The sequence below is a fragment of the Montipora foliosa genome, chromosome 2 (genome assembly GCF_036669935.1).
Source record: "Montipora foliosa isolate CH-2021 chromosome 2, ASM3666993v2, whole genome shotgun sequence".
Taxonomy (NCBI): domain Eukaryota; kingdom Metazoa; phylum Cnidaria; class Anthozoa; order Scleractinia; family Acroporidae; genus Montipora; species Montipora foliosa.
Window position 1 is genome coordinate 8,962,278 of NC_090870.1, and position 23,162 is coordinate 8,985,439.

At 39.7% G+C, this 23,162-nt stretch overlaps 1 protein-coding gene across 1 annotated transcript in view; it reads left to right on the forward strand.

The window, feature by feature from the left end:
• The first annotated feature begins 13,512 nt into the window (after positions 1 to 13,512).
• LOC137991153 (uncharacterized) overlaps positions 13,513 to 23,162 on the forward strand; it is a 67,689-nt gene continuing 58,039 nt past the window's right edge. Inside the window, 1 exon segment of the mRNA XM_068836268.1 lies at positions 13,513 to 13,701. Coding sequence (XP_068692369.1) covers positions 13,513 to 13,701 — 189 coding nt within the window.

Below are 23,162 nucleotides of genomic sequence, written 5' to 3' on the forward strand. Positions count from 1 at the left end.
TTTGCTTTCTGTTTTCTCCTAAACGAGGTTGGTGACCTATCTTTTTTTGACATAATTTTATTCTCCTACTTATCCTCTTTGTGCTTTAAAAAAAAAAAAATAAAAAGCTTACGTCCGAAAAAAAATGTTACAGGAAAAAAAGTATTCGTAGCCATCACTCGTGGACACAAAATCACGCACCCGAGGAAGATTTATCGTCAGTGAGGGTTTTCAAGACGTGTACCTGTGCCATAAGACAAGCATTAAATTATCTCTTTTGAGCAATACAATTCACCTGTTTTAATATTTCAAGAAATACGTAAAAGCTGTGCTTCCTGTTCCTGCAAAACGTAGCCTGAACCGATGGAACAAACTTGTCCTTGATAGATAAAGTCGCAATGATTAAATGAGTAACTTGAGCAAGTATATCTCGCAAACGAGCTTGGTGGCCTATTTTTTAATTGCACATTTCGAGTCACCATAATGTAGGGAACAATCGAGAAAAGTTTAAAGAAAATCTTACGACAACTTCTATTACTAAGGAATGACTTAACAGAGTGTTACGAATTCGTTATTCAAACTGCTCAATCTGACGTTTTTCGCTGACGAAATGTTTATCCGACCATCAGCGAGCTGTTGAAAAGACAGCCATGTTAGAAGAAGGCTCACACTTAACATATGACTGACAGTGTTTCACACCTTCAAGCAGTTCTCTGGTCACCGATTTTACGGAAAGTACTTTGTACTTAGGTTGTTTGAATAGAGCTAATCATCTCAGAGGTCGAGAGAATTCTCGTTCACCCGTCTTGTGAGTCCACCAGATATCGTTGTTGATGAAAAGCGAATGAATAGAAACTAAAAATTTACTCTGTCACTTTTCTCAATCATTTCTTTCTTTCAAAAATCAAAAGGAGAGGTTCTTTTGACTGTGAGGATTCTAGTGTTCTCTTCTCAGGACCTAAATTAGAGGTCTGCGAAAGGTACGCCGACGCCAATTCCACTAAAAGCATTTCAATGATAAAATATGGTCTCTGCGCGCGCAGTTGAACATTTGTTCACTTTTTTCCCCATTCTGTAAATCTGTTAATTAAATTCAAATTTTATTTTTATATCAAAATCTTTTATCTCAAAATATTTTATCTCACTTTAAACCGCCGACCGGTTGGTTCAATCGAGAGCGCACTGGACGCGGTCGAATCACCGGCAGATCCCACAGTCAGGGTCTTTAAATAACTGAGGAGGAAGTGCTGCCTTTGTAACTACATCTGCAAATGGTTAGACTTTCAAGTCTTCTCGGATAAAGACGATAAAGCGGAGATCCTGTCTCACAACCCTTGTTCATTAACTCTGTGAGACGTTACAGATCCCACACATTATTCGAAAAGATTAGGGAACAGAGTTCCCGGTGTTGTGGTCTGACCTTCCCAGCATGTGGTCGGCTTGGCAGGATTAGCTTGAATGGCTTCTGTTTTAATAAGACACAATTGTGTATAACAGTTTCATTCAAATACACTTAAATTAATGCCGAAGAATTTAGTTTTAAAATCGTGAACTAATTATCGTTTCATCTACGGTAAACGGTTTTTGCTCTGCGACTATTACTAAATTTGCTTTCGTTGCCTTATTTTTCTCCTTACTTACGGCAAAGAACTGTCGGTAATAAATAGTAAAACGCGCTCCCATGGAGAGCGTGCAAAGCGATTGTTTTTGTTCATTCATTATGCAGATTTCTTGCGCTATTCTCCCCTTATTGTAAGTACATTATCTCACCTGACATTGGTTGTTAGGATTCACCGTACCGTATGAGTAACAAGAGCCGCTAGTTTTGCACTGCCTCAGCTTGCACCTTGTTCCAAGCTTTGTGTAGCATGAGTTGCATTGGCACGTATAGCTTCCAAATGTGTTAGTGCAGGTGTGCTCACATGGGCTAGTCAAACATTCGTTTATGTCTACAAGGAAAAAGAAAAGTTACAAGGTTTCTGGAAAAAAAAATCTTTTAAAGTGGTTCTATGATAAAAAAATCATTTCCTTTTTTTATTCAGATTTTGAAAGCGCGTTCGATCAACACCTAACTGGCAAAATTTTGAGCTTTGACTTTTATCCAAAGGCTGTTAATTTTGAATTAAGTTTTGGATTTCACGGTCCACCATTACTCACGTTCAAAACTGGCCAATTGGACCTCAGATGGTTGGATCTAGAGAAAATGACGTCATTTACTCACTAGCTTAAAATTTCAGCTTGTAAGCGCATTTTGTTATATATGCAAAACACGAGTTTAAAAGTCTAAAAGCCCGAAACTCCCGTGCTGCATATTAACTCGGCCGCGTACACACGCATTGCATTCTTAAACTAGTGAGTCTTTGACGTCATTTCCTCCTCGACCCAGCTCTGTCAAGATTTTAAAGTTAGTAATGGCGGACCAATAAATAAGAAAATCCCAGTTAAAATAAATAGGTGTCTTTTTAAAAACAAGACTTAAAACTTGGGTCAGTTAATGTGTAGTTAACATAGTTTTAAAATACAAAGGAAAAAAAAAAGTTTTTTGGTCGTAGTACCACTTTAATTTAGTTTATATATTTATATATAATGATATCTCAACATTGATCCAATATTTATAACCGTAGGCCTAGGATTAGCCAAATTGAGAGTTTTTTCTTCCGTGTCTCCGGGAGACAAATTTCTTTCGAGGAAACAATGACACAAAAATATCAAAAAGAAAGTGAAAGGGAATGAATTCCGAAACTGGGAACTTTGTCATCAAAAATGCGCTTTTACCCTTAAAAGTGAAAGCGATAACTGTCACTTTTTTCATCTAAATGAGGGAGGTAGATGGGAGACGGTTTTACCGAACTGCCACGCATCATCATGCTGCTCTTTTTAGGCAAGTATATGACGCAGTGAAATAGATATATGACATAGACATTTGCGAAATGTATAATCATGCTTGAGGACGCTATTTGTAATTATTGGTTTTTCATATGGTACCATAAGATTGCCGTTTTATGATTCAGTCCTTCTGAGTGGAACAGTTTGTTGAAAGAAATTGAATGTGATCCTTACAGTAAGTGAGGTTCATCACAGCGTTGGCCCTTGTATGAAAATTGCTTACACCAGGAAAGGAAGAAAATTTGACTCGCTTTGTGCATTTTACGGAAACAAAAAGAAAAGGCAAAATCACTGAAGCTTCAAGACTAAAGTATCATTTTTCGAAGTCGGTTTTATATTTTACGTCTTTCAACCATACAGTGCATGCAGTTGTTTAAATTAAGAGTGCATTTCAATAAAAATCAAACATTTTCGAATTTCGCCGGGACACAGCTCAGATGTAGCCTATCATGTCTCTAAAGGCCGGGACATACTGGGCGATAAGTCGCTGCGACACGTCGCGGGGACAAGTCGCCGCAACAAATCGCCTTGTGCGACACGGTTAATTTCATGAAAATCATTGTCGCTGCAGCAGAATTTTGTCGCCGCGATCAGTCGCACGAATTCAAACCAGTTTGAATTCGTGCGAGTACTTATCGCAGTGACAAAATTAGCGAAAGCAGCGTTGTTGCATTGTGTGTACACTTCTTGCAACAAGTCGCTGCGACAAAATATAAATGAACCAATGAGAGAGCGTCATATGGTCAGCCATATTGAATTAGAAAACTAGTTCACATTCCCCCTCATACGAGATCACCGCGTGTGGTACGAACAGGCGTCGTGTCGCAGCGACTTGTTTTGCAAGTAGTACACATAGAGCAATTTGTCGCAGAGACATGTCGCTGCGACTTGTCGCCTAGTGTGTCCCGGCCTTAAATGCACTGTATAGCCATTCGCATTTTTATTTTGGAGAACGTGCAAATTTAAAGAGTTCGTGTTGACCAAAATCGCCGTTTTCCGCGGAAATTATTCACGCTTACTTTGCCTTGACACCAATTCGTATCAGCTCAAAACTTCTGCGGTCTCTCGGTTTCCGTGATGTTTTGGAAATTTGAACCACGTTTTGCACCAGAAATAATTTCAACTTTTAGACGCCTGATTTTACTTGACTTAATGTACCCCTGAAACAGCATAGTTTTTATAACATGTGATAAGTATAGGTATTCGCATAATTTCGAGTGCAATTTGGAATAAATAAGCACGAGTAAATTTTTCAAAGACACATAAAATTACACGAGCCCGTAGGGCGAATGCAATTTGTAGTCATTGAAAAATTTTGCAAGTGCTTATTTATTCCAAATTGCACTTGAAAAATCATGTGATTACCCTTTATTGCACTGATTTCAACTTAGCTCTCAGCCGCTCAACGCGCTGTCATGAGTTAGCTGTAAAAAATGGTAGTATATATCCTCTGCAAAGAGCAACGATTCAGCCAGTTTAGTGACGTTTGGAAGATCATTTAATGTAAAAAATAAAAAAAAACAGCGGCCCTAAGATGGAGCCCTGGGGGATTTCGCATCTAATTATCTGATCGTTAGCCTTCGTAGCAGGCGGTTTGGCACATTTTAGACGCTTCTTTCCACCGGGGTTGACTTTGAATATGGCCGTGGGAAAATCTGGACCGAAGTCAAACGAGAACGTGACGGTGGAGGGGCCGGGGAGAAGGAGTGAGAAACCCGCCACCAATCAACCCCTAACCGTAACTCTCTGCAAAGTGTAAAAAATTATGTTGAGTGGATTCAAAGCTACCTTAAATTTTCAGTTATAAGGTGCCTGTGAATCCGCTCCACATAATTTTTTAAACTTTGCAGAGAATTTCACTCTACCCTACCTGCTTGTAAACAGGGCCTAAGTCAGTCGACTCCATAAAGATAAAAAATGATCTTAGCGGTTTCACTTGTTAAAATCACCCAGTAAGGCCCAGTTTACAAGCTGGTAGGGTAACCCTAGTGCTAGGTTACCCTAGCAAGAGCTAGGGTTACCCTAGCACTCATACATTTCTTCTTTTTTTCATCGACGTGTTTACAAGGCAGCTAGGGTTACCCTAGCTGTAGGGTAACTCTAGCTGCCTTGTAAACGCTGTGCTAGGGACAACTCGCCTAACGTTTTAGCGGTTTTCACTGTGTTTGCGATGCTGGTGGTTACCAAGCACGCAAAGTTATCCCGGGTGGAGGGTAACCCTACCTGTGAAAATTTGCTTGTAAACCCGGGCTATCTTTGACCCTCCTGCTAGGGTAACCCTAGCAGTAGGGTTACCCTACCTCCTTGTAAACAGGGCCTAAACCACACGACGATCAGGCCAGCGGCGATGTTTGTTATTTTCAACAGCACGAACTGGCGTGACAAAAATAGTTGGCCAATCGGAATATGATATTCGAGATTCAAACAATAACAAAGGATCGCGTTGCGTCAGAGAAATTTTGCACAAACTTTCCATCCGATCTTGTCTGAATATCATTACCAGAATATTTAGAAACGTAGGCAAATAACGGTAGGTGATCAGAAATGTCATTGATAAAAATGCCCGGAAAAATCTCAGCTTTAACGTGATTTGTGAATATTTTATCTAATGTATAGATTTAGCCAAGCCCAAAAAAGGAGCTCCCGTTTCTAACCCGAGAAAGCAATATAGCATAAATGGAAATAATTATGCTTCTCCATAAAGTACAGAAACATCAGTCTCAAAGCAGACAGCAGTAAACAAACAAGCTTTGCAAACAATAACCAACACCTTTAATAAACAACATGCCGCGGACAGTGAGTCTCTTTCACAACATTTTCCATTTGACTGAATATCGTTGCACCCTCTCTCTTCAGTTTAGAACAAAAGCAAAAATCTTAAGCTTACTCATTAAAAAGTCAAGCTAAAGAGTAGTAAAATCGCTTACTTGACTGCAATTTCACAGTCAAACAAAGCAGCTCACGACTGGACACTCATTTCACACAAAAAGCCTATAAATGTGAAAGTTGAAATGTGCCAGAATCTTTGTCAACACGGAATTACAAACATTTCAAGCCTTCTTCGTTTTTTCAGCGAGTTTTACAAAATATGTGAGGCTGCGAGGCATGCACTGAGAAAGAAAACATTATCTGAACGCCAACTATTCTAAATTAGTGTTTTATCTCTCGCTCTATTTCTGTCAGCTTTTCGGTGTTCTTCATTGAAAATTTCTCTCCTTCCTCGGCTTCTCTCGAGGCTTTCTTCGCTTAAATTTCTTAAATTTTGTCACCTCTTCTCTCTATCCCGTTACTCATCATCATCATCTAAGTCAGAATCTTTTCTCGTGATATCGCTCCAAAGTTGCTTGACTTGAATCACTGGGAAGCTAAAGGTGTGGTCCTGACCACAGCTCTATATGTCAAACCTGTTTTTAATTAAAACCGTGCAGGGTCCACCTAAACACGACAAGCGTCGTCTATGAAGAGCTTAAGTTACGAAGCATGGCCGTGTAGCCGCGCCAAGCCACAGAAAGCGCGCGAAAATTAAGCCTCGTTTTGGTTTAAGTTGACCTGGCCTAAGCCTGTGATCCAGGTTGTAGCTTTGTCCAAATAGCGTCGTATTTTCCCGATATTTGTAATCGAAAGGTAAACAGCCTCACAGATATTACTTAGGTGATTGCCGAAAGTAAGGTGCTGATCGAAGATGACGCCAAGGCTCCGAACTTCAGGGACAACACTAACATGGCAGTGTCCAATGTGCAGACTGGTAAGTTCAAAGTTTTTACGATCCCCCAGCCCTTAGAGCGAATGTGGACAACTTCAGTCTTGTCGTCGTTAAAGGCTAATTTGTTGCTTATGGACCACGATTTAATATCGCTTAAACAAGTTTCAATATTTCGCAGTCTATCATTATGAGGATGTTTGAGGATTGTGTATATCTGGCTGTCATCCGCGTACATCATACACATTATATATTGTGCGATGTCGTCGTACGCGCCCACGAGCAATACCGCTAGCCATGATTATCATTAGAAAAGCAACTCATGGGTTTCTTCCTGTTGCTATGAGTCCCTTCAGGCCGCCGGAGCTCCGCTATTAACGTGACCAAATATGCAGTTATACGTTTAGGTCTGCTTATCAAAAGAACAAAAATATGAGAAAACAGACAATCAACGAGTTCTTGGGTGGGTTCATGCTCAGCATATCGATGAAGTTAAAATTGCCAGCAAGATAACAATATTTGTCAGTTCAAAAATTCTTTGTAATAATTTCAGTAAGTTTTTCTAAGAAATCCACGACATTGCAACAATGGGGGCGTTTTTTTTTTTCTGTTGTCGTACTCTTCGTTTGCTTATCATTATATTTGTGCCTCCCTGAATCGACTTTTTTTTCCTTTAGACGTAAAATTATTTATCCTGCCTCCTAACTAGATTAGCTTCTTAGTTATTTTCTAGGGGGCATTGTACCTTCTTAAAGTCTATTACTTATTTCGTGTATCCCTATTTACGTGTGGTACAAATAAACTTGTTGTTATTGTTGTTGTTGTTGTTGATAGAGAGAGCACCAAGGAAAACCCCTTTGCCACTCTCATACTTGAGAAGACTACGTCAGTGTATAATTTTAAGAAGAAGGTGATATGTGAAACTTTGAAAACTAATGCGAATAAAAGAGTATGCTAGCACGCAATTCAGGTCTGGGTAAGGGATCAGTTGGAGGTCCCAGCTTATTTCCTCCAAAAGCAATTTCTTATGTGGGTACGTAGTTACGAGTGAGTATGATTATCCTAAAACTCAATATAAGGCAAACTTATCACTGATTTATTCTGACAGTACTACTAGTCTGGTGTTATGTTCCTTTAGGCCAAAACCTTATTGGAAAATTACTTGAACGTTGCAATTGGCAACCCGCGTATTTCTGGCGGGAAATCATATTAGTGACGAGCAACGGGATAAAGAGCAGGAAAGAGCACGAGAGAAGAGGCGACAAAATTTGAGAAATTTCATCGAAGAAATCCTCGGAAGAAGTCGAAGAAGGAGAAGAAGAAAAAATTTCAATGAAAATCAACGTAAAGCTGAGAGAAATAGAGCGAGAGACAAAACACTTATTTCATACGTGGCAACTCGCCCGGATATGGAGCGAATCTCCCGGTCTCCCGTACGGGTCATCTCCCGGATAAAAACGGCGGTGATAAGCATATTATAACGCATTTTAACTTGAAGTTTCCTACAACATACGTTTCGTATGTTGTGTGATACAAAACGTCAAATTTAAATGCGTTATACTATGTTTATCACCGGAGGTTGTTCAGAGTCCGGATGGAAAAAAATCTCCAGATTTTAGATTACCAGAGGTTGGCACCTCTTTTGTTTACAATGGTTAGCTTTAAGGTAATGTTTTCCTCCTAGTAACCTATGCCTCACTGCCCCACATGTTTTGTAAAACTAGCTAAGAAAACGAAGAAGGACTGAAAACGTTTGCAATTCCTTGCTGGCAGAGATTCTGACATATTTCAACAATCACATTTATAGGCGTTTTGTGTGAAATGGATGTCCAGTTGTGAGCTTCTTTGGTTGACTGTGAAATTGCAGTCGAGCAAGAAAATGGGCGAGGCTTTTGGCTGACTTTTTAATTAGTAAATTTTTGCTGTTGTTGTGAACTGAAGAGAGAAGGTGACAACTTAGCACTTCAACGTTTCGCTCAAACAACAGACTTCGTGTCTTTGCAAATGACTCCGTGAAATCATTTTTTGTAACATTTGCTGCGTTGATCTCTTGAAGGGCCTCACATTTTGCAAAACTTTCTTTGTAGCTGTTTACGTTGTTAAAGCCCTGTAAAATTACTTTAAAACATGCAAATTAAGTGAAATTCAAAGATCAATGAGATCAAACATGCATGAATGTTCACTGAAGTGTCTTCGTCGTTCTTCCTCAACAGTTTTAGCCCTTGTTTTGGGTCAGAGAACAGACTTCGTGTCTTTGCAGATGACTCCGCCAAAACCATTTTCTGTCACATTTGCTGCGTGTATTTCCTTAAGCACGTCAAATTTTGCAAAACTTCCGTTGTAGCTGTTTATTTTGTTAAATTCCTTTTGCATTAAATGGTTGAGTACTGTGTATACAATACAGTATACAATATTATCTTCTTTCCATATTAGGAACTCTCTTTTATTAAGAGTACTGGAGTACGATCATTCACTTCCGCCCGTGATACGCTGAATCTACCAAGCAGCGAACCAGGAAAATTATAAAAGTTTTTCTCCTATCCTCGCACTTTCAATTTAGTTTCGGGTGATAAAGTTATGGGAATACCCAGATCTCTTATAACGTCCTAAAGAGTCCTTGCAGGCGGGTTCAATTTTCCAGTGCAGAAGTAAGGATCCTTCGTTTAATTCCGCATCACACTGTTATCGACCTGATTGTGTCAACCACAGCTTTCATCCGCGCAGATTTCAATTTCCTTAGTGGCTGCAATGTGTTGCAAACATTTTGTTTTCTGCGTCTTAATGCTATTTACTTGAACGTTGCAATTGGCAACCCGCGTATTTCTGGCGGGAAATCATATTAGTGACGAGCAACGGGATAAAGAGCAGGAAAGAGCACGAGAGAAGAGGCAACAAAATTTGAGAAATTTCATCGAAGAAATCCTCGGAAGAAGTCGAAGAAGGAGAAGAAGAGAAAATTTCAATGAAAATCAACGTAAAGCTGAGAGAAATAGAGCGAGAGACAAAACACTTATTCCATACGTAGCAACTCGCCCGGATATGAAACGAATCTCCCGGTCTCCCGTACGGGTCATCTCCCGGATAAGAACTGCGGTGATAAGCATATTATAACGCATTTTAACTTGAAGTTTCCTACAACATACGTTTCGTATGTTGTGTGATACGAAACGTCAAATTTAAATGCGTTATACTATGTTTATCACCGGAGGTTGTTCAGAGTCCGGATGGAAAAAAATCTCCAGATTTTAGATTACCAGAGGTTGGCACCTCTTTTGTTTACAATGGTTAGCTTTAAGGTAATGTTTTCCTCCTAGTAACCTATGCCTCACTGCCCCACATGTTTTGTAAAACTAGCTAAGAAAACGAAGAAGGACTGAAAACGTTTGCAATTCCTTGCTGGCAGAGATTCTGACATATTTCAACAATCACATTTATAGGCGTTTTGTGTGAAATGGATGTCCAGTTGTGAGCTTCTTTGGTTGACTGTGAAATTGCAGTCGAGCAAGAAAATGGGCGAGGCTTTAGGCTGACTTTTTAATTAGTAAATTTTTGCTGTTGTTGTGAACTGAAGAGAGACGGTGACAACTTAGCACTTCAACGTTTCGCTCAAACAACAGACTTCGTGTCTTTGCAAATGACTCCGTGAAATCATTTTTTGTAACATTTGCTGCGTTGATCTCTTGAAGGGCCTCACATTTTGCAAAACTTTCTTTGTAGCTGTTTACGTTGGTAAAGCCCTGTAAAATTACTTTAAAACATGCAAATTAAGTGAAATTCAAAGATCAATGAGATCAAACATGCATGAATGTTTACTGAAGTGTCTTCGTCGTTCTTCCTCAACAGTTTTAGCCCTTGTTTTGGGTCAGAGAACAGACTTCGTGTCTTTGCAGATGACTCCGCCAAAACCATTTTCTCTCACATTTGCTGCGTTTATTTCCTTAAGCACGTCAAATTTTGCAAAACTTCCGTTGTAGCTGTTTATTTTGTTAAATTCCTTTTACATTAAATGGTTGAGTACTGTGTATACAATACAGTATACAATATTATCTTCTTTCCATATTAGGAACTCTCTTTTATTAAGAGTACTGGAGTACGATCATTCACTTCCGCCCGTGATACGCTGAATCTACCAAGCAGCGAACCAGGAAAATTATAAAAGTTTTTCTCCTATCCTCGCACTTTCAATTTAGTTTCGGGTGATAAAGTTATGGGAATACCCAGATCTCTTATAACGTCCTAAAGAGTCCTTGCAGGCGGGTTCAATTTTCCAGTGCAGAAGTAAGGATCCTTCGTTTAATTCCGCATCACACTGTTATCGACCTGATTGTGTCAACCACAGCTTTCATCCGCGCAGATTTCAATTTCCTTAGTGGCTGCAATGTGTTGCAAACATTTTGTTTTCTGCGTCTTAATGCTATTTACTTGAACGTTGCAATTGGCAACCCGCGTATTTCTGGCGGGAAATCATATTAGTGACGAGCAACGGGATAAAGAGCAGGAAAGAGCACGAGAGAAGAGGAGACAAAATTTGAGAAATTTCATCGAAGAAATCCTCGGAAGAAGTCGAAGAAGGAGAAGAAGAGAAAATTTCAATGAAAATCAACGTAAAGCTGAGAGAAATAGAGCGAGAGACAAAACACTTATTCCATACGTAGCAACTCGCCCGGATATGAAACGAATCTCCCGGTCTCCCGTACGGGTCATCTCCCGGATAAGAACTGGGGTGATAAGCATATTATAACGCATTTTAACTTGAAGTTTCCTACAACATACGTTTCGTATGTTGTGTGATACGAAACGTCAAATTTAAATGCGTTATACTATGTTTATCACCGGAGGTTGTTCGGAGTCCGGATGGAAACAAATCTCCAGATTTTAGATTACCAGAGGTTGGCACCTCTTTTGTTTACAATGGTTAGCTTTAGGGTAATGTTTTCCTCCTAATAAGCTATGCCTCACTGCCCCACATATTTTGTAAAACTGGCTAAGAAAACGAAGGAGGCCTGAAAACGATTGCAATTCCTTGCTGGCAGAGATTCTGACATATTTCAACAATCACATTTGTAGGCGTTTTGTGTGAAATGGATGTCCAGTTGTGAGCTGCTTTGGTTGACTGTGAAATTGCAGTCGAGTAAGAAAATGGGCGAGGCTTTAGGCTGACTTTTTAATTAGTAAATTTTTGCTGTTGAAGTGAACTGAAGAGAGAGGGAGTAAAGATTGTCAGTCTAAGGAAAATGTTGTGAAAGTGATTACTGTGCATGTAATTTCCGTTTCAGTTGTTAATAAAAATTGTTGGTTATTGTTTTCAAGGCTTGTTTGTTCGCTGTCAGCTCAGAGGTGTTTGATCTGTTTGATCCGCACTGTAAAACTGTACACTCTAATGACGATTAATTTTGTACTTAATGCAGATGCATAATTATTTCTATTTAAACACCTTATTGCTATCTGGGTTTAGAAACGAGAGCTCCGCTTTTAGGCTTGGCTAAATCTATATATTACGAAGGTACTACGGGTAAAAAAAAAATTAAATGTTTTTTTTCTAACCTTGCGAGCAACATGTTCCGGTGTATCCGGCTCTACAGCTGCAGCCGGTGCTTTGAGGGGTGCCGCCGTTTTTACAGTTGCCCCTGTTGCACGCTCGAGATTCTGACAAAGAGTAGTAGCAGCTGCCTCCGTGTGCGGCTGGATTCGTTATCCAACGGATCCGCCTCTGTGTACCACTGGTACCACAAGGGTAGGAGCAAGAACCCCAGCTTATCCAGCTACCAACTTGACAGTTAACGGAGGTGGAGGTGGAGGTGGAGGTGGAGAGAAACGCCGCCGTCGACGACGCCTTCGCCAGAAAATTGCGTTCCCCGGCAATAGAAGCAACAGAAGGAAGAAAGCAATTTGCAATTTGACTTTCGGCTTCATATTTCACAGTCTTTGCGACATTCCTTTTTCGAGCCCTAGTTCTGCAAACTCATTGGAATCGTTCCACAAGAATTTAGTTCTCCTGTTCTATTTTTGGAGTCTCAACAGCTTCCGCAGTAGCTGTTTTCCCAGCTTGAGGTGCAATGAAGTTAATTGAATTGACTCCTTAATTTATGTATTGGGTACCTCCAGCTAATAACATTCTTCAAATATTCCTTTATTAAAATGACTGAAAGACAACTTAGCGCTTCAACGTTTCGCTGAAACAACAGACTTCGTGTCTTTGCAAATGACTCCGTGAAATCTTTTTTTGTAACATTTGCTGCGTTGATCTCTTGAAGGGCCTCACATTTTGCAAAACTTTTTTTTGTAGCTGTTTACGTTGGTAAAGCCCTGTAAAATTACTTTAAAACATGCAAATTAAGTGAAATTCAAAGATCAATAAGGTCAAACATGCATGAATGTTCACTGAAGTGTCTTCGTCGTTCTTCCTCAGCAGTTTTAGCCCTTGTTTTGGGTCAGAGAACAGACTTCGTGTCTTTGCAGGTGGCTCCGCCAAAACCATTTTCTGTCACATTTGCTGCTTTTATTTCCTTAAGCACGTCAAATTTTGCAAAACTTCTGTTGTAGCTGTTTATTTTGTTAAATTCCTTTTACATTACATGGTTGAGTACTGTGTATACAATACAGTATACAATATTATCTTCTTTCCATATTAGGAACTCTCTTTTATTAAGAGTACTGGAGTACGATCATTCACTTCCGCCCGTGATACGCTGAATCTACCAAGCAGCGAACCAGGAAAATTATAAAAGTTTTTCTCCTATCATCGCACTTTCAATTTAGTTTCGGGTCATGAAGTTATGGGAATACCCAGATCTCTTATAACGTCCTAAAGAGTCCTTGCAGGCGGGTTCAATTTTCCAGTGCAGAAGTAAGGATCCTTCGTTTAATTCCGCATCACACTGTTATCGACCTGATTGTGTCAACGACAGCTTTCATCCGCGGAGATTTCAATATCCTCAGTGGCTGCAATGTGTTGCAAACATCTTGTTTTCTGCGTCTTAATCCTATTTCCAACCACTTTGCGCGGCAAAACTTTCAAGGACAAACTCCCGCGACTGAAACATGTAGCCACATGTACTTACGACTACCAAGTCTCAGTTCACACAGCAAGAGGCGCCCATTCCACTGCTAGTGATGGCTATCAAGTGCATACTTTGGTAAGTTAAACTTTCTTTAATTATTGCAACCAACTCTTTTAGATGTTGGCCATATAAATACCTTTAATATACGTATGCAAATCATGAATAAGGTAAAGGAAGATTGAAAAAAACTTGAGATAGGTTTCTAGTATACATATACAAATCCGCGAAAAAGTGAGAAAAAGAACAAATCCAGGAGAGAAAGAAAAGGTGAAAATGTTAGCCCTGAGATCATGATGAAGTCAATTAAAATGCCTTACAATGATAAGCAGGCACTTTTTCCCTTATATGCAATTTGTGGCTTTAACTCCAAGAATACCGGGCCACTCACGCCCTGCTATCGCGGTCCGCAGTCCCGCAGTGGATGAATAAGCAATGAGCTAAGTGTTGAAATGAAGTGCTACCGCGGTCCGCGGTCCGCAGTCCCGCAGTGGATGAATAAGAAATGACTAAGTGTTGAAATGAAGTGCTACTGCGGTCCGTAGTCCCGCAGTGGATGAATCAGCAATGAACTAAGTGTTAAATGAGGTGCTACCGCGGTCCGCAGTCCCGCAGTCGATGAAAAGTGTAGTCAACCGAACCGCAAAATGAAAGCTAAAATTTTACAAGAGTTCTTAGGCCTAATCACTGCAACGAGCGCTTAGGCATAATTAGTAAACGAGTGCTTTATTCTTCACATGATCTCGTGAAAAGTGTAGTTGACCGAACCGCAAAATGAAAGCTAAAATTTTACGAGGATGCTTAGGCCTAATCAGTAATGCGTTCAATGCAAACGGCATATTTCGTGATGTTTATATAAAAATATTATGTAAATTATGTCGACTGCGGGACTGCGGTAGCAGGATTTGATGAGATAGTTCAGTGGCCCTGTATTCTGAAGTTTAGCCCAAACAAATCTGACACTCATGGGTGCCTACATTGCAAAGAAAAAAATACTCTAAAAAAAGAGCTCCAAAGTTTTGTTTATTAAGATGTGAATGCTGTATTTGCTCCCAAATTAGCTAACTGAGCTGGCGAATTTCAGAAAACAGACTTGAGTGTCTCGTCAAACCAGCTTCACAACAATTTGAGTCGGCAAAACAAAATTCCTGTAGAACTGATTAATTAATGCAGATGAGTAACTAATTGTGCGTAGAATTAACTTATTAAGGATCGAGTAATTTTGTGGCCACTAAGAAATTTACAATGAATGAATGAATTATATGTATTTGAGGTGCGGGTTTAGACAATTGCTTAAACTGAGTGTCCACATAAGTGCGAGGATTACTCCTTTTCGAGATAAAAAAAAAAAATAAAATAAAAATAAAAAATAATAGTAATGATAATGATAATAATAATGATAATAATAAAAATAATAATAATAATAATAATAATAATAATAATAATAATAATGATAATAACAACTTTATTTTAGTGTCAATCGATTTAGCACAAGAGCACATTGGGGACACTAATGAAACTATCTCAAATCAAATCAAATGTCGGTTTTTGTGGAGAGCGGAAAACCGGAGCACCCGGAGAAAAACCTCTCGAAGAAAAGAACAGAACCAACAAACTTAACCCACATATGACACCGAGTCTGGGAATCAAACCCGGGCCAGATAGTCATTGGTGGGAGGCGATTGATCTCACCACTCGAACCAGTTCAGTGTGATGTCTAAAACTGACATTTTATTTGGTCTTGAAAGTTTTCAAAGATGTGATAAGAAGGTTAAGATAAAACTCTAGGCAAACCATGTTTGTTTTGTTTGGGAAGTGGCTAAGAATCCAGTCACGGATGATACTTCATTCATTTTTACTAGAACTGCTCCCTTTGGTTGAATAGTGTGTATTGTTGTATGCCTCGTTCGTCAAAGGATGCGCTAGAAGATTACAACGGTGGCCGGGTTTTCCAGAATAGCAATCCTTGGCCTTGTTTCAGCTGTTAGGCTAATTGTTCTCAAGAGATGAACAATAGAAACGGTTTTGATTTTCTTAAATCTTTGTATACTAGGAACTTTCGTTTGTTAAGAGTACTGGAGTACGATCATTCACTTTCACCAGTGACACGCTGAATCTGCAAAACAGCGAACCAGGAAAATTATAAAAGATTTTTCTCCTATTATTGCGCTGTCAATTCATATTTAGTTTCGGGTGATGAAGTTGTGGGAATACCCAGATCTCTTATAACGTCCTAAAGAGTCCTTGCAGGCATGTCCAATTTTTCAGCGCGGAAGTAAGGATCCTTAGTTTAACTCTTATCACACTTTAACCGACCTAAATGCGTGAACGACAGCTTTCATCCGCTGAGATTTCAATTTCCTCAGTGGCTGTAATGTGTTGCAAACATTTTGTTTTCGGCGTCTTAATCCTATTTCCAACCACTTTGCGCGGCAAAACGTTCAAGAACAAACTCCCGCAATCTCGTACCCAGAGTCCTCGGGCTTTTTGGCCAGCGGGTGAGCGCCCGGAGAGACTCTGGGATAATCGACTCCATTTTCCCAAAAAACGTGGGTTCCGGATCCGGTCTTATTACGTATGCTTGAGTTTAACCGGAAACAGAAAAGAGAAAACCGTAAACAGTAGAAATGGCGGGTTGAAAGTGTTCGAGAAACAAGAATTTTAGCCTTACACACGAAGAAACTGGCGAAATGATCATTGGCTTGCTGTAAGAGCAAGTGAAGATGAAACCTCTGACGCTTTCGGTAAGTGTATTTTTAGTGTTTCAGCGTACATTCCATCGTTCAGAATGCCATCGTGCAAGCAACACGATCGAGAAATTTTTTGTGGAAACGACACAAATGTCCTCTTCTACTACAATTTGATGTTTCCGTAATTCTGAATGGCTTCGACAAGACCTTATTCCACGGATTTCTCCTCGAAGAGACTGATGTAATGTTTTCCCACGGTACTTTTGCAACATCAACAGTAATCACTTTTTAGCAGCGTGGGAAAATTCCCATACGGTATAAGACATAATTCAAGCCTCGTCGTTTTATTATTTTTGTGATTTATATATTTCTGAGGTAGAAAAAATCAAACAGCACTGAAACTAGTTTTAGGTTTTGAATCTCCCTCCAAATTCTGGGGCTTCCGAATTACTTACTGACTTCCTGTCGGACTGCCATTGTTACGCAAGCGGCCAATCAAAAATATAGTTCAAGTCCATTATCCCAGAGTCTCTCCGGGCGCTCACCCGCTGGCCAAAAAGCCCGAGGACTCTGGGTACGAGATTGAAACTCCCGCGACTGAAACATGCAGCCACATGCACTTACGACTACCAAGTCTCAGTTCACACAGCAATAGGCGCCCATTCCACTGCTAGTGATGGCTCTCAAGTGCATGCTTTGGTAAGGTAGACTTTCTTTAATGGGTAACTCTCACCAAAATTTCTTGGTTTTTTAAATGTATTTTTCGTATGCCTTTCTTGATAAGGCAAGGTTTTCAAAAATATAATTACTGTCTCAAGTTAAAAACCGAATTTTTTATGAATTGTTTTTTTTGCAACCCTGCAGCCATTTAAAAAAACGCGCCTTTTTGGGATCACGAGGGATGATACGTCACAAGTGTGGAACATGTTTGCATGCGAAAATTTAGTCAGCGGAAAAGAGTGTTCAAAGAGTCCAGGGTGCAGTGCAAACACTACTTTTCCTATTAAACCTCTTATATTGGAAAATAGGAGGTAAAATGGTTGTAATAGCAATTTGATTTTCACAGGTTTGATGCTTGCTTGGTGCTGCGCCGTTAATCGACGTTAACGTCAATTTATTGACGGGTTTTATTTTATACGTATACAAAGAAATCCTTATCTAAAATTTGATTCATCAATTTGAAATGAAAACCATTGCGATTATCGTGAGTACAAGTTGCTCCAAAATTATTTCCTTTCCTTTAAGATGATAAAATTATAATTTTAAAATGATGCAATTGAACCCGAAGAGTATTTACGTCTTGTTTGACTCGACTTGTTACGTCTTGTTTGACTCTTTACTGGGTTGCCGTATGGCAATCCCAGTCGGGAAATGGGTAGATTTCCGTTTTCTTTTTTTTTCTTTTTTTTTTCCGTGTAGGTAAAAGTCTTGCCTGTCACTCCCCTGGTAAGTGGTGTCTTCGTGCATAGAGCCTTCTGCGCGTATTTTCTTAGGATAGAGAGGGTAGTGGAACTGCGTAGATTTCTCTGGTGGACACAGTAGAATCATTAACCTATTGTAGCCTGCAATGGCGTCGAAAGTCATGTAACGCGAATGGCGTTTTAGTGGATCCTTAAACAAAATATACCCTTATGGAGCTCAATAATGGAAAGTCAGTTGGATAAACTAGGCAGGCGGTGAAAACCAACACCTGGAATCTCAAAAGCGACTAGTAATGGACTTCGACAACAATCTGTCGCCCGTCGAGCCGAAATCAAAGTGGGCTGCATTTCTAAAATAATAAAAACCAAGTGTGCTGTTATGTGGAACACTGAAACCAAATGGAAAATTCTCTGGTAACTTATGGGTTCAACAAAGACAGAGAACGAATCGAACACCTTAATTGGATCTGTGCTCAACTCTGCACAGTCTTCAGGAAAAAAAAAATTGGAAATGTGACAGCGAAGAATTATTTGAAAGAAAGCTTGTCGTCTATTTTGTGCTTCATTATTCAAGGAAAAGGTTCTTCATGGAAACGGTTTGATCCTGAAATTTAGTTTGTTGTAATATTGCGCATATTTGACACGATTGATTTTTTTCTCTTCACGCACGTAATGAAATAGGAAGGGGTTTTTGCCTGTAATAGCAAATATGTTGTTTGTTTCAAAAAATTGTTCGCTGGAAAAGGTAGCCTTTATGAATTCATCATGTTTTATGATATGTGTGCTGGATAGTTTTTATGGCAATAGTAAAGCATTTTCTTGTTATTCTTGTTAGGAAAGGGTTTGAACCTGAAGTACATGGTAATTTGACACGATTGAGTTTCTTGTCTTCACGCTCGCAATGAAATAGGAAGAGGTTTTCGCCTCTAAGAGCAAATATGTTGTTTGTTTCAAAAAATTGTTCGCTGGAAAAGGTGGCCTTTATGAATTCATCATGTTTTATAATATGCGAGCTTAAGAGCTTCTGCCTGAGAGACCGGGGCAGACTTGGAAATGAAGGTCGGCCGATTTTGCTTAAAATTGGTACACTAAGTACTTATGTCGACTTATGTAATATGCCAAAGTTTCAGCTTCAACGACTTTTTTTTAGCCGAGTTCTGGATATCAGCCCCTAAGGGGTCCCCAGAGGCTGATTTTCAGTGCAATTTTGGCCACTTTTAAATCTCTCTTTTAGCAACATGAAATTAATTTCAGGCAAAAACAAAACCATCTTTGTAAAGCCCTATCCCTAGGCTTTTATGGGTGAGAACATTAGCTCATGGAAATTTTTCGCTAGCCTGTGGCTGTGATCACAACTTGGTCATATTTGAAGCATTTGTGAAGAAATGGCCTGTTTTTCAGACCAAATATTTTCCATGCCCATGTTTTATATCTTGAGGTCTTAGTATCCATGCGAAGTTCAGCCCTTAGTTTAGTAATATCAAGAAAAAAATACTAAGGTTGAGGCTTTTTACTAAAAAAAAAAAAATTACGAGAAGATGGCTAACCAGGCCACTTCCGGTTAAACTTTCAACAAAGCGTGTCTGCAAAAATCAGCCATTTAATTTCGATTATCTTTTTTCCTTCCAAGTTATGGTTAAAGAGACTCTGAAGTTAATTGTCACCGAAAAGACTTGTTGTTAATAAGAAATTTTTTTATGTGATTGTTTTAGGACCGATCAGATAGTGGTCCGAGAGCGGTTATAAATTTCATGGAAGAAGTCTTGAAAATTACCGACAATAGATCCGCTGTGAAAACTCTTTATTTACCTAACAACACATCTCTTGCCGGTAAATCACAATGCAAAATTGCATCTTTTTCGTCCAAACTGCAATGTTAAGTTTATCTCCTTTGTTCAACTCGTTCAACGTACCACGTCTGTGGCCCGTAGTAATGAAGCGCTAATTAAATCAGGATATAAGCAAGCTTTGTAGTTCCACTCAGTAGTACTATAACCCACCTGTTTGGGCTTTAATATTTTCTGAAGAAAAAAGAACTTATCGTTCTCTTTAAATGCAACCACAGCATCTGTCGTGACACTACTTGAGAATCGTTTTGAACCTTTAAGAAATTTCGAATATAATTAAAGTTAATCGTCTAACACAAATTGCATTCACTCTTCTTGTCTATTTGCAAAGTGTCTGGATAAATTCACTTACAAAAAAAACGCTTACCTGGCTTCTCTTTTACGGACATGTCCCTTTCCTACAATCCCTTAAAAGTGAGGTAACATTAGAAACTTTAGCCCCAGCGATAAATTGGTCGCAAGTGCGTCGTTGCGAGTTAGATATACACAGGTCGATTAATACCGTACGTGACGAGGTCATTGTAGTTTGCTGGCTATGACTGACTTGGAATTCAGTTGTTTTCTCGTGCAGATTCGTCTCCTTGATATTGCAGAGAATAATTATGATAGAACTTGTATGAGAACCTCAATGGCATGATTTGTTTACTGAATATTTATTCATACCCAGTGCCCCAGTGTAAATGGCTCACGTATGTTGTAAATGATTGATAAGGACGTCCAACACGGTCCGTTTTCGCCGCCAATCCGCTAAATTGCTAGAAGATTACTCACGGGCACTCTTTCCCTTTCTCTATCAGTATTTTCCTTTTGTTGCTTTCTCAAACAGCACAGATCCATGGTGGCATCCATACTGCATATATATCCAAAGATAGGACAGGGGTGGAGTGGGTTATCCTTCCGGCAAAGTCTACCGTTTTGGCAACTTGGGAAATAAAATATTTCAGCTTTCTTGGAGCCCTTAAGGGCTAGGGGGTTTTTTATGGCACCCGTAGCTGTAGATCATATGAAAAGTAAGTCTTTATGGACTCACACTGAATTGCTGACCCTTAACTCTGGTTTCGGTAATAAGAAGCAACCTAGGCGGTAATCGCCCTGCAGGGCCATTAATGATGCATGCTGTAGGTGATAAGGTAAGTCGTCACAAGGCCTAGTGCCCGCTCGTACCTGCTGGAGCTTAAATTGGTTACTGCTCTTCTTTCCTGGACAGGATAATAATCACTGGTGCCCATTTATACATCTGGGTGGAGAGAGGCACTGTTAAAGAAAATTGCCTTCCAAAGAAGACATGTCAACGCCCTAATAACCAGGACCGCCCGATCCAGAGTCTGGCCCGCTAACGCGCTATGCCAGTTCCTTTTTGTGTAGAATCCGAGTGTAATGTGGACTTTAATCTGTCCTAAATCAACAAAATGCATCGGGGAAGAAATGAATGGCCAGCACTTTCAAAAGAAAGTGGACACCTTGCCGGCTGCTTTGTTTATTTGCGAGAAAAGAAACTACCTGCGATCTATTAATTAAACTAATTTAATAGATCGCATATAGTTTTAAAAGGAACTGGCATAGCGCGTTAGCGGGCTAGACTCTGGATCGGGCGGTCCTGGTTATTAGGGCGTTGACATGTCGTCTTTGGAAGGCAATTTTCTTTAACAGTGCCTCTCTCCACCCAGATGTATAAATGGGCACCAGTGATTATTATCCTGTCCAGGAAAGAAGAGCAGTAACCAATTTAAGCTCCAGCAGGTACGAGCGGGCACTAGGCCTTGTGACGACTTACCTTATCACCTACAGCATGCATCATTAATGGCCCTGCAGGGCGATTACCGCCTGGGTTGCTTCTTATTACCGAAACCAGAGTTAAGGGTCAGCAATTCAGTGTGAGTCCATAAAGACTTACTTTTCATATGATCTACAGCTACGGGTGCCATAAAAAACCCCCTAGCCCTTAAGGGCTCCAAGAAAGCTGAAACAGTAGACTTTGCCGGAAGGATAACCCACTCCACCCCTGTCCTATCTTTGGATAATATGTGCAGTATGGATGCCACCATGGATCTGTGCTGTTTGAGAAAGCAACAAAAGGAAAATACTGATAGAGAAAGGGAAAGAGTGCCCGTGAGTAATCTTCTAGCAATTTAGCGGATTGGCGGCGAAAACGGACCGTGTTGGACGTCCTTATCAATCATTTACAACATACGTGAGCCATTTACACTGGGGCACTGGGTATGAATAAATATTCAGTAAACAAATCATGCCATTGAGGTTCTCATACAAGTTCTATCATAATTATTCTCTGCAATATCAAGGAGACGAATCTGCACGAGAAAACAACTGAATTCCAAGTCAGTCATAGCCAGCAAACTACAATGACCTCGTCACGTACGGTATTAATCGACCTGTGTATATCTAACTCGCAACGACGCACTTGCGACCAATTTATCGCTGGGGCTAAAGTTTCTAATGTTACCTCACTTTTAAGGGATTGTAAGAAAGGGACATGTCCGTAAAAGAGAAGCCAGGTAAGCGTTTTTTTTGTAAGTGAATTTATCCAGACTCTTTGCAAATAGACTGGAAGAGTGAATGCAATTTGTGTTAGACGATTAACTTTAATTATATTCGAAATTTCTTAAAGGTTCAAAACGATTCTCAAGTAGTGTCACGACAGATGTTGTGGTTGCATTTAAAGAGAACGATAAGTCCTTTTTTCTTCAGAAAATATTAAAGCCCAAACAGGTGGGTTATAGTACTACTGAGTGGAACTACAAAGCTTGCTTATATCCTGATTTAATTAGCGCTTCATTACTACGGGCCACAGACGTGATACGTTGAACGAGTTGAACAAAGGAGATAAACTTAACATTGCAGTTTGGACGAAAAAGATGCAATTTTGCATTGTGATTTACCGGCAAGAGATGTGTTGTTAGGTAAATAAAGAGTTTTCACAGCGGCTCTATTGTCGGTAATTTTCAAGACTTCTTCCATGAAATTTATAACCGCTCTCGGACCACTATCTGATCGGTCCTAAAACAATCACATAAAAAAATTTCTTATTAACAACAAGTCTTTTCGGTGACAATTAACTTCAGAGTCTCTTTTAACCATAACTTGGAAGGAAAAAAGATAATCGAAATTAAATGGCTGATTTTCAGACACGCTTTGTTGAAACTTTAACCGGAAGTGGCCTGGTTAGCCATCTTCTCGTAAGTTTTTTTCTTCAAGTAGTAAAAAGCCTCAACCTTAGTATTTTTTTCTTGATATTACTAAACTAAGGGCTGAACTTTGCATGGATACTAAGACCTCAAGATATAAAACATGGGCATGGAAAATATTTGGTCTGAAAAACAGGCCATTTCCGGTTGCTTCACATATGCTTCAAATGTGACCAAGTTGCTAAAAGAGAGATTTAAGAGTGGCCAAAATTGCACTGAAAATCAGCCTCTGGGGACCCCTTAGGGGCTGATATCCAGAACTCGGCTAAAAAAAAGTCGTTGAAGCTGAAACTTTGGCATATTACATAAGTCGACATAAGTACTTTGTGTACCATTTTTAAGCGAAATTGGCCGACATTCATTTCCAAGTCTGCCCCG